General features: G+C 39.4%; 2 protein-coding genes across 3 annotated transcripts in view; one reads left to right on the top strand and one right to left on the bottom strand.

Annotated features, from left to right (window-relative positions):
• KAT6A (lysine acetyltransferase 6A) overlaps positions 1 to 15,265 on the bottom strand; it is a 101,223-nt gene that overhangs the window by 11,762 nt on the left and 74,196 nt on the right. For both annotated transcript variants that reach the window (XM_068971159.1, XM_068971157.1), the window contains exons 8-11: positions 12,115 to 12,230; positions 4,250 to 4,391; positions 2,485 to 2,646; positions 1,370 to 1,463 (exon numbers count right to left, since the gene is read on the bottom strand). In XM_068971159.1, the coding sequence (XP_068827260.1) occupies positions 1,370 to 1,463; positions 2,485 to 2,646; positions 4,250 to 4,391; positions 12,115 to 12,230 (514 nt within the window). The remainder of the gene's footprint in view (positions 1 to 1,369; positions 1,464 to 2,484; positions 2,647 to 4,249; positions 4,392 to 12,114; positions 12,231 to 15,265) is intronic.
• Positions 9,795 to 10,413, top strand: LOC138077686 (large ribosomal subunit protein eL21-like). The gene has a single exon (XM_068969808.1). The coding sequence runs from the start codon at positions 9,886 to 9,888 to the stop codon at positions 10,366 to 10,368; it is 483 nt and encodes a 160-aa protein (XP_068825909.1). The 5' UTR covers positions 9,795 to 9,885; the 3' UTR covers positions 10,369 to 10,413.

The raw sequence follows: 15,265 nt of genomic DNA, 5'->3' as shown, positions 1-15,265 counted from the left end.
TTCAACCGAAGCGTCCCTCGCAGTCGCCCACCACCCTAATTCTTGATAAGCGCGAATGGCCACAGCCAGCATCACTGTGTGGTGCTGTTACTCTGCCTTCTTGTCCAATGCATGGAACAGGAAAAGGAAGGAGTAAACTGTAAGCGAAAGTACCAAAAATGGAGATGGCAGAAAAAGGTAGCATTTTGTCATCAAAGAAAATATCCATCTAAGAATGGTAAAGTGGGAAAATACATTACATTAGGAAAAGTTTTAAAATAAAAACAAATACTATAATCATATAGACTGTTGTGTGTATAGCTCCAAAAAAAATGACTGAAAATATTCCTCCCAGCTCTGCTACTTAATGGCATAACACATCTGATCATGAGTTCTATTTCAAAACAATATACTGATGCTAAAGGAAACAGTGTGTGTTATCCTCTACTACTAGTTGGAAAAACAGGAAAATATAAAAAATAACCACATATGGTGGTTATACTGTGTCACATATTGGCACATATTTCCAAGTAAATATGGTTAGGGACACAGTCTAAGGCTAAGCAGAATAAGCTTCACTGGTCCATGTGAGAGAATTAACACCAGAAATGTAACCATCTGATATTTAGAACTGCCTCTCAGAGTCCTTATAAGCATTACTTCTGAAAGTATTCCTTTAAATATTACTATTTTGAGCGAATATCTGAGGGAAAATATTCCCTCAAATACCACTATTTCATAATCAACAGAAGGCACGTGTGCGCAGTCATGTCCAACTCTTTGCGACCGCATGGACTATAGCCAGCCAGGCTCCTCTGTCCACAGAATTTTCTAGGCAATAATACTGGAGTGGGTTGCCATTTCCTTCTCCAGGAATCAATAGAAAATTTACCTCAAATACACATTTACTTTCAAAGCGAGATTATCAATGTATAAAACAAAATGCAAGTTCCACATGACCTTTTTAGAACAATTAGCTTTCAATTTTTAACTGAAATTACACTATCTACCCTATCATTCACTTCTACATTTTTAAAGGTGCATCGCATATTTTTAACCACTAGGTAGAACCTGTAACTAAAACGCACTGCACACATTTCTCAGATAACTGGGTAAGAAAAACAGGGCAGGTGCTGCACTTCTTTATTAGTGGTAATTTAAGTAGTTCTACAAAGCTTTTTAATATTGTGAGATAGAATTATTGCATAAAATAAAACTAAGTTCCACTGTAAATTAATAACTACAAATTAAAACTATTTGCTATAAATCACATAGAAACTCATATCTAATATTAGCAATTTAAAAATACTTCATGTCCAACCAAAAGAAAGTCCACATGAAGATACAATGAGGATACAATGAAGAGCAGTTACATTACTATAATCCTTACTGAAATCGATGAGAAACCTCCCATAGCCCTTGCGTTGGTACTGGGGAAGGATCATTATACAGGAAACGTTATATTTCTGTTGACAGTGCTTTTCCTGGTAAAGAAAACCAAAGTCTAGTTTTAAAACAACAGGCTGGTAAGACTAAACACTAATGTTAATTTTTAAAAAACAAAGATTAACAGTCAAAACCACAGCCCTGGTCCTTTGGGATTAGCAATGCACATCAAGAAAAAAATACCCCTCTGAGAGGGAGAGGACAGTGTTAAGTCCCTGGCATTCCCCACAAAGCAACCATCCCCAGGAGAAAAACATAAACTGAAGCGACGCCACCCAACACCATCTGCAACTCAAAAACAGTATGTCAGCGCCTGAGATGAGCAGAGGAATCCGAGTCCTGACCCACCTGCAGAGCTACAAACGCTGCCGTCAATGTGGCCCCTAGAAGTGGGACAGTTCATCACCGACTTCCAAGTGCCTTCTATTGTAGCACCTGCTTTGGCACTACATACGGTGGGTTTTTTATAAATACACCTCTATAGATCAAGCAATATATTTTAAATTATGCTTAACTACTGAAATGGCCTACTAACAGCTAGGGCTTTGCACTTGACTAGTTTACACAGTTAGATTTTATCTTAAATAGAACTGCATCTTCAACACTGACAACAAAAGAAACATTTTTATCTCTTCAAGAGAATGGAAAATGGAAAGAAAGTATCCTTTAATAAAAAATGGCTTCTTAAAAATTCTTACTTCTATGCCTAAAATTCAAATTGGGAAGAGAAGATTTAAACAGAGAAAGAACTCAGACAGGTACTAACTCTGTTTATTTCACAAGTTCTCCCTATCATCACCATGGGAGTAGAAGCCATGGCAAAGCTTTCCCTCTGGGGTGCGGGTGGCAGTTCTGTGTTCCCAGCAGAGAACAGTCTGCTGAACGTCACTAGGCACCTGCTGGCACCTGCTAAGTGTCTCAGCGGTCCTCCTGCTTCCCTTTCCAGGAAGCTGCACGGCACCCAGAAGGGGCTGAGTCCTGTACTGCCTCCTGGACACGACCAAAGGCTGTTTCACATTTCCATATGAATTCAAGACACATTTCAGCTGCTGTACTTACTTTAGAAAAGTAGCCGACAAGGTGGCAGCCCTTGACATCATTCTGGGTTAGAACATAAAAAAGAAATGGCTCCACATCATAATAGAGTGTTTTATGGTCAAGAAACAACTTTGCCAAGAGACACAGGTTCTGACAATAAATGGTACTCACATTCCCATCAACCTAGAGGAAAAAAAACAGACAAAACGGTCAGCGAGGTGTCTCTTTAATTCTAGAATAACACACGTCAGCAAAGAGTGCCTGTGAGTACTCACAGTCCAGCCCAGGAGGAGCTGGCAACTCTCAGAACACACTGGATCTGGAAGCTGTCCCTTGAAATGGCAGAGTACAGTGTCTGCTACTTTAAGACAACTAAATACACAAAACACTGCACTTCAACAAAGCACAAAAAAAAAGCTAGACAAGGAGGTGATGGCTATTTTCAAAACAGCATTTTGCTTTTATAAAAAGACTGACTACAGGAATCCTTCAGATGGCAAGCTGATCTGATATAGCTTTAAAAGTATTTAATTCAACAAAAGATCTAAATGTAACCTCTTCTAAAATACATCTGTTAAGCAAAACAAAGAAAAACAACAGTTTAACGTGTGCCAGCAGCCAGAAGCAATGTAATCAGACTGCCAAAATGAGGTTTCCCCCTAAGTAAAGCTCCTTGAGGGATTATTATCTATTGTCAAAAGCAAGGAGCAGGTTCCCTGGGTGGCAACCTGGCAAGTGAGGTATTTCCTGGGCTCTGGTTGGCCAGGATCAGGCCAGCACGAGACTGCATGCTCCCAGCACCCTGCAGTGTGTGTTTCTCTGTGAGCACACCAATGACTGCTTACATCAGACCCAAAGACACTGACATTTTAAGACTGCAACTTCTGGAAACTCCGTGGCAGTCCAGAGGTTAGCACTCTGTACTTTCACTGCTGAGGGTCTGGGGTTCAACCCCTGGTTGGGGAACTAAGACCCTAGAAGCCACACTGTGTGGCCAAAAAAAAAAAAAAAAGACTGCCACTTCTTTAGCAATTTAATGTACAAAACACCTTTTCCCTCCCTGAAAGGTCAAGAGCTCCTCTATTCCTCACCTAAAATAAAAGCTCTGGGAAGATTAGGAAAGTGAGAGATGGAGCAGATCCTGACAACCTGCAAGTCTGTCATCATCGGAATTAACAGAACCGAGCACATGGTAGGCACTCAGTTAGTAGCTGGGCAATCAAACCAGAACTGAGATCAAGGAATTAAAAACCACTATTAACAAACAGAATCACAGAGGTAGCCTAAGTCAAACAATCATGATGAAGTCAGGAAATATTAGGATTTCCTACAGCTATTACATATATACCTCTACACAATATTCCTTTAAACAGAGCAGTAGAAATCTTTTAAGTGCCATGTTTCATAGAGTCTAAGACACAATCTTATCACATCTGTACAAAAGTAAAATCTGTTGGCATTAAAATATCAAATGGAGTCATATAGATAGATGTATCTCATAATTTGCAGTACTTTTGCCTTCTGAGTGGAACATAAAATATGTTACAACTGGTGTCTTTGATTCAATGAAATACAAAATAGTTTATTCAGAGATCAAGTTTGTGAACTGGTACCACTTAGACTGACCTAATTCTGATTCTCCCCTATAGAGCTGAACTACTGACTCCATAGTGAGTAAACAATAGTCAAACATTTCCAAAACAAATCAAGCTGTGCAATCGGATAAAGCACAGGGGGTGCTGTACTTGAAATGGATAGGAAGACAACTACTAAACATCTACTTTACCTCAAAAACAGAAATGTTATTCTTTCTATAAATCTCATTAGCAGGAGGGTGGAACCAACCACACTTCTTCATGTGCTGCTGCAGGATAGCTCTACTTTTCATATATTTTAGACAGAATTCACAGAGATATAACTTAGGCAGCCTGTAAAAAAAAATAATTACACAAACAAGAGGGCTTTATATAAGACTTCAAACTTTCACTCTTATTCTTTCTCATTACTACCCAGGTAAAAAGGTAACGAATGTATCATTATCCCCATTAATCAAATTTTTAAAACAGAAAACACAAAAATCAAAGATAAAACTAATTTGGATAATAGCATCCAACTTATCGATAGCAAGAGGGCAAGGGTGGGAAATCAATTCACACAATCCAGGGATCTTCCTAGTAAACTAATCTTTGTTCTCTTTTAAAGTTACCCACCAGACAGCCATGAAAATCTCACCTTCTCTCCTCCTTGATAATCTCCAATAAGTAAAAAGTAAAGCCTACCTTGGGAACACACCAATAAGTGAAGATTCTGTTAAGCTGTATATTCTTTCTTCCTTTATTAGATCATTCACTCATTAATCTCAGAAAACGAACATGTATTGAACGCCATCAGGCCCTGCGTCAGGTATACTGGGTACAGAGGCTATGATGGACATATAGTGGGGATTGTAAAAGCAGATTTTGTACACATTTTTAAGTATAAAATTATAATACGGAAAACGTTTTTTCAAGTTAGGACATGCTACACTACCTCCTTCCTTCTGCTCTGAAATTCTGGCTTTCTCTCCAGTCAAATATGACATTGAATCCTGTACCTCAAAGGTCTATTTTCAATGACTGAAATAAAATCTCTAATTATTGCTTCATCTATATTGTTATTTTTATACAGTAATTTACATTTATTCAATGCACTTGCTTTTTAGCAGGAGGACTTCTCCCTTGCAAAGTCTCTGTGATAAGGAGCCAGGCAATAAAGTGGTTGTGTGGGCATGTGTGCTCAGCCATGTCTAACTCTGCGACCTGATGGCCACAGCCCGCCAGGCTCCTCTGTCCATGGGGTTATCCTGGGAAGAATACTGGAGTGGGTTGCTACTTCCTCCTCCAGGGGACCTTCCCAACTCAGGGGTCGAACCCGAGTCTCCTGCCTCTCCTGCAGTGCAGATGGATTCTTCACCACTGAGCCACCTGGGAAGCTCTGCTAAAGTGATTAGGCCAGTTCATAAAGCCACAGAAGGAGCACACCCTGAACTAAAAGCCAGTGGCTTCTGTAAGTATTTGAGTCCGGACTGAGAAGACTGCATGGCTCTCTATGATAAACACATACCCCATGTATCCTCAGCACAGAGGCTCCCCTGTATCCTGAACTATGTCCTAAACTGGTAAGCACGATCTGATACTATAACAAAAACTGTATATACAAAAATACTGGATGATACAATGACAAGAAATATAATTCAAAAAATCTTCTCTCATATAAATACGTACTGAGGCTGAAGGAAACTGAAAAAAAAAAAACCACCTCTGTTTATATATTTTGGGTATTACTCCCTTATTGATCATATCACTTGCAAGCATTTTCTCCCATTCAGTAGGTTGTCTTTCATTCTGTCAATGGTTTCCTTTGCAGTACAAAAGGTTTAAGTCTAATTAGGCTCCATTTTATTTACTTTTGCTTTTGTTTCCTTTGCTTTAGGAGATAGATCAAAACAAAACAAAACAAACCTGCTCCAATTTATATCAAAGAGTATTCCAGCTATATTTTCTTTTAGGGATTTTATGGTTTCAGGTCTTATCTTTAGGACTTTAAACCATCCTGAGTTTATTTTTGATATAAGAAAACTGTAGTTTCATTCTGTTACATGTAACTGTCCAATCATCCCAATATCATTTACTGAAGAATCTGACTTTTTCCCACTGTACATTCTTGCTTTCTCCATCACAGACTGACCATAAGTGGTGGGTTTATTTCTGGGCTATTATGTTTCATTGATCTCTGTGTGTCTGTGCCAGGACCACACTGTTTTGATTACTGTTGCTGTTGCTAAGTCGCTTCAGTCGTGTCCGACTCTGTGTGACCCCATAGACGGCAGCCCACCAGGCTCCCCCATCCCCGGGATTCTCCAGGCAAGAACACTGGAGTGGGTTGCCATTTCCTTCTCCAAAGCATGAAAGTGAGAAGTGAAAGGGAAGTCACTCAGTCGTGTCCGACTCTTAGTGACCCCATGGACTGCAGCCCACCAGGCTCCTCCGTCCATGGGATTCTCCAGGCAAGGGTACTGCAGTGGGGTGCCATCACCTTAGTCAACCCTCCAGCTCTGTTTTCTTTCTCAAGATTGCTTTCGCCGTTAGAGGTCTTTTGCGTTTCTATACAAATTTTAAAAATTTTATCCTCGTTCTATGAAAAATGCCCTGAGTAATTTGACAGGAATTGCATATAATGAATAGACTGCTTTGCATGGTATTGTCATTTTTAACAATAAGTTTTCCAATCTATAAACATAATATATCTTTCCATTTGTCTATGTCATCTTCAATTTCTTTCAGCAATGTCTTACTGTTTTCTGAGTACAGATCTTTTACTTCCTTAAGCAGGTTTATTCCCAGGTATTTTATTCTTTTTGATGCAATGGAAAATGAGACTATTTCCTTACTTTCTGATAGTTCACTGTCAGTGTATAGAAATGCAACAGATTTCTGCATATTAATTCTATATCCTGCCAACTTTACCAAATTCATCAGTGAGCTCCAAACATTTTTGGCGGCCTCTTTGGGACTTTTCTATGTATAGCGTCGTATTATCTGCCAACAGTGACACTTTTACTTGTTCCTTTCCAATCTGGATTCTTTATTTCTTTTTCTTGTCTGACTGCGGTAGCTAGGAGTTCCAATCTACATTGAATTAAAGTGGTCTTATTCCTTGGCTTGTTCCTGACCTGATAGAAATTCTTTCGGCGTTCCACAACTAAGTATGCAATTAGCTGTGGGCTCATCCTATGTGCCTTTATCATGTGTGTTCTCTCTATGCTCACTTTCTGGAGAGTTTTTATCAAATGAATGTTGAATTTTGTCAACAGCTTCTCGTGCATCTACTGAGATGGTCACACTATTTTTAGTGTGACCTTCAATTTGTTAATTCTTTTCTTCAGTATGTTGTTTCACACTGATTTGCAGATATTGAAGAATCTTTGAATCTCTGTGATAAATCTCACCTGACTATTATTAATAATCATTGCTTATGATCATTTTAATACATTGTCGCATTCAGTTCAGTTCACTCTTTGCAACCCCATGAACCGCAGCACGCCAGGCCTCCCTGTCCATCACCATCTCCCGGAGTTCACTCAAACTCATGTCCATCGAGTCAGTGATGCCATCCAGCCATCTCATCCTCTGTCGGCCCCTTCTCCTCCTGCCCTCAATCCCTCCCAGCATCAGGGTCTTTTCCAATGAGTCAACTCTTCACGTGAGGTGGCCAAAGTACTGGAGTTTCAGCTTTAGCATCATTCCTTCCAAAGAAATCCCAGGGCGGATCTTCAGAATGGACTGGTTGGATCTCCTTGCAGTCCAAGGGACTCTCAAGAGTTCTCCAACACCACACTTCAAAAGCATTAATTCTTCGGTGCTCAGCTTTCTTCACAGTCCAACTCTCACATCCAAACATGACCACTGGAAAAACCATAGCCTTGACTAGATGGACCTTTGTTGGCAAAGTAATGTCTCTGCTTTTCAATATGCTATCAAGGTTGGTCATAACTTTTCTTCCAAGGAGTAAGCGTCTTTTAATTTTATGGCTGCAGTCACCATCTGTAGTGATTTTGGAGCCCAAAAAAATAAAGTCTGACACTGTTTATTGTTTATTGTTGCATTGGTTTGCTAGTATTTTGTTAAGGATTTTTGTATCTATGTTCATCAGTGATACTGGCCTATAATTTTCTTTTCTTGTGGTATCTTTATCTTGTTTTGGTATCAAGGAGATGCTTGCCTCACAGAATGAGTTCAGGAGCACTATTTCCTCTGCAATTTTTTGGAATAGTTTGAGAAAAGACAGGTGCTACCACTTCACTAAATGTTTGGCAGAATTCACCTATAAAGCCATCTGGTCTTGAAGCTTTGTTTGCTGATAGTTGTTCTATTACTGATTCCATTTCATTACTGGTAATTGGTCTTTTCACATCTTCTATTTCTTCCTGCTTCAGCCTTGGAAGATTGTTCATTTCTAGGAACTTTCCCATTTCTTCTCAGTTGTCCATTTGATTGACATAGCTATGTGTCATAGTCTCTTATGATCCTTTGTATTTTAAAAGCCTGTGACTTTATTAAAACCAAGGCTACTGGGATGACACTGTTAGTCTAATGGGAATCTTTCAATAAAACTCTAGAAAAGATCAAATATTTCTTCTAGTAAGAGTACAAATGGTTGCAGTTCTCTCATTGAAAAAATATATCAAATAGAGAAAACATCAGATCACATGAAATGAAGTGCAGTTATTGAAATCAGGAACACTCCCCGACCTAAAGAACACTGCCGAGCACTGCTTTCTGCCATCTTCTCCTTGACAGCACCTAGGCCCGGACTATCGAGGAGATACACGGTCACTCTGACTAGCTGCACCATGGGGGTATGGCCCCCACACTTGCATTTATTTTACAGTCACCCATCACGTGGATACCAGAGTCTCTGAAGTCAGGACTGGGCTGCAGCTGTACTGGTTCCCTTACCTCTAAGATAATGCAAATATTCTTCCTATTGTGGCTTTAGAACATTGCCCAAGATGGCAGCAGTTTGTGTGGCTTTTACAATACGTCAATAGTAAAATTTTAATACAACAGAAATTAACACCAAATACTCAAGTCAAAGATTATGGTACAAGCCATCTGAGATCAATCTAGATGTCAATGCTAAATGGAGTAGTCATGTACAGTGGCTAAAAGTTATAGCTATATGGTAAGAGAAAAGTGGGATTAAATCCTGGTTCTCCCACTTATAAATTGTATGGTCTTGAATATGTTTGCTGGGTCCTGGCCTGTAAAAACAAAGATAGCAATATCCACCTCAAAGAATTACTCCAGAGATGTTTAGTAAGCTCAGTGAATGTAACTATGGCTATTATTTAAGATTAATACTATGAATATTTTTATTCTCCTTTCATCCATTTTATTTCATCTTTTCTTCTTTGTTTTTGCTCCAACTGTCCTACTTTGCATGCTTTACGATTTGGAAAATTTTTAAAGTGTTTAGAACTTTTATTAATAAGAAAATAATTTAAAAGTAATTTAGCAGAGAATAATAGTCATTAACAAATTAAAAATATAGGTTTAGTATTTAGAAAACATGTGATCTCTAAACATTATAGTCAACTCAAATTTAAAGAACTCAGAAGTGAAACAAGTCTAAATTCAATAAAACATGGTTTTTTGAAAATGTAATTAAGAAAATTAAGACTATATACATAGAAAAAATAATAATTACTAAAAAAACTTATAAATTACCCAATATTATCTGCTATTTTCAGGGAACCCTTCACAATGGTGACTAATGAAAACTACAGCTTTTCGGCTGGAACCGCCATCTTCCAGGTAAAGGCCAACGCGTGGTTCCGCCACCTCCCGTCTCTCCCCCGGCCCCTCAGGCTGATTCGCCAAGATGACCAACACAAAGGGAAAGAGGCGGGGCACCCGCTACATGTTCTCCAGGCCTTTCAGAAAACATGGAGTTGTTCCTTTGGCCACATACACGCGAATCTACAGGAAGGGTGATATTGTAGATATCAAGGGAATGGGTACTGTTCAAAAAGGAATGCCCCACAAATGTTACCATGGCAAAACTGGGAGAGTCTACAATGTTACCCAGCATGCTGTTGGCATCATTGTAAACAAACAAGTTAAGGGCAAGATTCTTGCCAAGAGAATTAATGTGCGTATTGAGCATATTAAGCACTCTAAGAGCCGAGATAGATTCCTGAAACATGTGAAGGAAAATGATCAGAAAAAGAAGGAAGCCAAAGAGAAAGGGACTTGGGTTCAGCTGAAGCGCCAGCCTGCTCCACCTAGAGAAGCACACTTTGTGAGGACCAATGGAAAGGAACCCGAACTGTTGGAGCCCATCCCCTATGAATTCATGGCCTGATGGGTGTAAAAATAAAGACCTGGACTGTAAAAAAAAAAAAGAAAGAGAGAAAAGTACAGAAAATGTCTAAAATTCTACTTAGATGGATGTTACAGTTCTTTTCCTACTGCTGCTTTCTGTTACAATTCCTGTTAAACGTCTTAGGTTATTTATTTTTCTGCTGGCAATGTTTGTTCTTTCACTGGTAACTAACTCCCTCAAACTTGATTAAGAAGTCAAAGTCTAGGGACAAACTTATTAGAGCAAAATGCAACGTTTTTAATCAGACTTAATATCTTAAAATTGACGGCCTCATTCTCATCTTCTCTGTCTCCACTCCTGACTAAATGAGCTCCTCTCCTCCTCCCGCCCTGGAAAGGACAAGAGCAGGTGCCTGGGGCTCCACTCTCCACACGGCAGCCACTAGGACAGGCGACACACAGGCTGAACAGGCTTTCTGTCCCAGGCAGGGCACTCTTGTGATCTGCACAGCTGGTAAAGAGCTCACTTAAAAATGGTAATAATTCACTTTAAACCTAATGATGAAATTAATTCTTCAACTTTGCTGTTTTTGATTATACAATACCCTGGCTAGCCATAACTCCTGAGGAAGACACTGCACTGAATGCCTGTGTTCTGTAGGTAGTTGAGGAATTTCTTTCCCTCTTTTAACATATATACATAATATATAATTTAATGTTTTTAACAAACTCAGATTGTTATTCTTCCAAGAAATAAATAGAATATTGCCTTAAAGGGCTAACACAGAGTTTGGAGGTAACTGATCATTTATTGTAATAAATGGCTCTCAGCTACTGTGTTTCATAAGCTTGTATGTTAATTTCCTGGGGTTTTGCTTTCTAGCCCCCTCTCTCTGTCACTGAGGTCTGGGTCTCACTCCTATTTTTCTAATTTGCTTAGATTTATAAACCAGATTGAAGAATTAATGACTGCTGTACTTCAAATACTAAGCCAATGACTAATTTTTTTGACTGAATCTTATTTTTCAACTCTTTTAATTTCAACCCTAAAGGAAAAAAATAACTGACATTATTGAGCACTCATCATTTTTAAGTGATTTACATGATTCTACTCATTTAATGTTCACAATAAACCTCCTGAGGTCAGAACTATTATTATCCCTGTTTTACAGATGAGGAAACTGAAGTACCAAGTCGCTAGGTAATTTCTAAGGTTATACAGCTTATAAATGTCAGAGCTGAGTCAAGAAACAATCTGGCTTCACTAAGCTCACTATGTTACCCCAAAAAGCTGGTGTCTGATCCATTTTTATATCTAGAAACCCAAGCCATTTATATATAATTTTATACCATTTGGCTAATTATTCCTGGGAAAACAAATAATTTACCAAGTTTGTTAAATTATAAAAATTTAAATAAAAGGCTACTCAGTAAAACTTTATTTATAGTTAAGTATAAGAATATCTCTTTATAAGAAGTTTTTGGTGTGAGATATGAAGGTCAATTTCTCATAAAGAAAACATGTTCCCCTTTCATCCTGACCATGTGTCAGGTTTCCGATCGTAAGTAATAGTTTTTGGATAGGTTACAGAAAAGAAAATCTATTATAAAGCCAACTGAGACTAAGTGGCTGGCAAAGTATGCTGCTATTATGGACACTTAAAACCTACCAGTTTTCCTGAATGTAAAGAGATAAACTGGACCACAGCAATGTCTCCAAGATGACTTCTAGTGCTGGAGTTCCAGGAATCTAAGAGCAGAAGGTAAATGGCCTCTTAAAACATACCTTGAGTATTCTTGAGGATATGGAGAGGAGTACCAGGTATGAATCTCATACTTCCCAAACTCGATAACAGAAGGACAGCGGACTTGTGGGTCAGGAGGACCAGTCACTCCAACTTTCTGTGCAGGGAGAAAATACATTGGTTACATAAGTTAGCTACATTAGAAACACTAAGAGCACAGTGAGAAAATACACTGGTTATATAAGTTAGCCACATTAAAAACACTAAGATAGGTAACAAAACAAAACACAAAAACCACCTGAACTGAAGTGTCCTGTTCTCAGGATTCCACAAGGAATTAGAAAAGCCAGAAACAGGCTGATGAGTTTTGAAATAAGCTGTCTTATTCTTTAAAACGAGCAGCCAAACGAAAACTAAATATGCTAATAAATCTCCTAGAACCAAATGCAGCTGGTGACACTAGTTTCCATATTTAACAATACTGTGAATATCTGCAATTAAACTCCTTCCTTAATGACTCAGTAGTTAAAGAGACACCGCCGGCACGTGGGGATTCGGAGTCAGGGGTGGGGAGGAGGGCCTGCTGCCCACAGGCTGCGATCAGACATACAGCGCCCCAGCTGACGGCAACAGCAACGACCTGCTCAACACGGGAGCGCACACAGAAAGCAATCATCCTCCAGCCTGCAAGAGTCAGTACTAAGAACAATATGAAAAGAATATACCAAAACAAGAGTCTTCAGTCCATTGTACACTTCTCCTGAAACTCCCTTCCTAGTAGCTTTTCACAGGGGGATTTGATTTGCCTTGCGCCCAATGTAACAAGACTCATATATGCATATAGGCATACCTCAGAGATACTGCAGATTCGGCTCCAGACCATAGGAACAAAGTAAGAAGCACAATAAAGCACGTCACAAATTTTTGGTTTCCCAGTACATATAAAAATTATGTTTACCCTCTGGTCTATTAAGTTTGCAATAGCATTATGTCTTAAAAAAAAACAACGGACACGCCTTAATTTAAAAATATTTTATTACTGAAAAATGCCAACCATTATTTGAGCCTTCAGCAAGTCCCATAACAGATCACCAGAGCAAATACAATAATAATGAAAAAGTTTGAAATATTGCAAAAATTACCAAAATGTGATAAAGAGACATGAAATGAACAAATAAATGTTCTTAGAAAAATGGTGCTTGCTGATAACACTTGCTCAACTCAGAGTTGCCACAAATTTCAATTTGTAAAAACATTATTACCTGTGAAGCACAATAAACTGAAGAGCAATAAAAGAAGGTATGTCCCCGTGTGTGTTGTATATATAACATATAATACCTAACCATGTGTAATTATCATGGATATTCTATAAACATGAATTAAGGTTTTTAAAAATGGAGCTAGGATTCAACCTAATTTAACACAAGTATTAATAACTTTTAAAAGGAGCCATCAAAATTACCCTTCACCATTTTATGCTTTAAAAACCACTAAGAGATTACTAAAAGTCCCTTGCTGGAGCTCATGACAAACACACACCGCACCCCACCCCCACCTCTAACAAATCTGAAAAGATATAATATCAAATTTATATTCTTTATAAAGAAAAAGCCTCTTCACCATAACTCATCTCAGGACTCCCTCTGGTCTTTCTAACCACTCCCTTTTCTAAAAGGCCAAGGGAGGTATCTCAGGTTTCATGCTGGAGCATAGCCAGGTGAAACCTCACCTCTTCCTTAAGACGCCTCAAAACAAAACAAACATCTGTTAGCTGGATAAACTGTAATACAACACCAAGGAGCACTGAGGCTCTTTCAAGAGCAAAAATCAAAAAGAACAACACAAGATGGGGTTAGAGTAAGATTTTGTTTCTCAAAAGCCAAACAGAGCTCTGCAAAAGGTTTTAAACACATTGTTCTTTAAACTACATTCCAGAATCATGTACTGTAATTCACAAAGTAGCATCTTTTAGCCTATCTTCACAGCTCCAAATAACAAGAACAGTAACACAGAAAATATCAGAATAACCAGTCAGAAACCAAATCTAACCTCCTGAGCCAAGAATCACACAGGATGCACACAGGGCGAGACCACGCACCTGCGGCGACATCACCTGCTGCTGGAGAGCCTTCCCGTCCGCGGCCGGGCGCTCCTCCAGGCGGATGCCTGACGTGAAGGTGGACACCCAGCTCCAGTACAGCTGTTTGCACATCGCCGACACTAAGAGGGTCTGCGGAAGGCCGGAGGCACGGCACACCTCCCTGCCGTCAGGGCCCTCGGCCTCCTGCACTAGGAAACGCGCCCGGCCACCCTCCAGCTCCCTTGTGAAAGAAGCCTCTGAGCCAGCGTGCAGAAGCAACAAAGGCTGCGCAGTCAGGAAGGAACAGGTGCACCCAACCACCCGTTAACCCAGTCCTTGCCAAAATCGAACTGCCAAGTCTGAATTACAAGGTTATCTTTGATTTCCTGTGTAAATTTCAGTCAAAATGTCATTAAATATGCAACTTTCCAAAGTAGCGGGTATTTAACAAATTAAGGGCACATAAGTTTTTTAAGCTTTTAACTCAGGTGCTCCCACCCTGCGCCTTCCTTCTCATTTGAATACGCCAGAATGGCTAAAACAAGACGTACATTCTGGGCCAGAATGGACTGTCCAACCTAAGAAAACACGGGAGGGGGCACTGAACACACTAGTAATTGGGCTAAATCAAAAGAGGTATCTTTAAATATGCCTATTCTAAATAATGAAACTTATTACCAGCCATTTTGGAGAAAAGATTGTTACTTTTCTGAAAAAAAAACTCCACTTCCATCCAATAGAGAGAGACCACTCTTGCATACAGAGACCCACAGTCTAGATCTGGTACAAAAGGAAAATCACAATTGAAGTTGACACAGCCCTGCCCCCTCCCCCGCCAGACGTTTCTTTTCCATTCCCTGTGGGAATGACACTTTGAGGTGGGAGTGGAAGGTAGGATTCCCCTTAGTATCAGCACGAGAATGTGCAATGGCGGGGAAGATATGTCTTTCTGACATTGGAACATTTCCCATGAAAACTTTAATAAAAAACAGTCCTGTTCCTTAAGGACTAAAAGTTACCTGATGAAAGAGATGTGTAAGAATGAGGTCACATCCTGCGAGGTGGAGAGAGCATGAACTGGGAAGAAAGAGCCCTCAGCATGTGTGGGGTAC

The sequence above is a fragment of the Capricornis sumatraensis genome, chromosome 4 (assembly GCF_032405125.1).
Source record: "Capricornis sumatraensis isolate serow.1 chromosome 4, serow.2, whole genome shotgun sequence".
NCBI classification, from domain to species: domain Eukaryota; kingdom Metazoa; phylum Chordata; class Mammalia; order Artiodactyla; family Bovidae; genus Capricornis; species Capricornis sumatraensis.
This window is presented reverse-complemented; position numbering and strand designations above follow the sequence as displayed.

Excerpts from the sequence above, each read along its gene's own strand:
- LOC138077686 (XM_068969808.1), top strand. The coding sequence starts at position 9,886 with ATGACCAACACAAAGGGAAAGAGGCGGGGCACCCGCTACATGTTCTCC.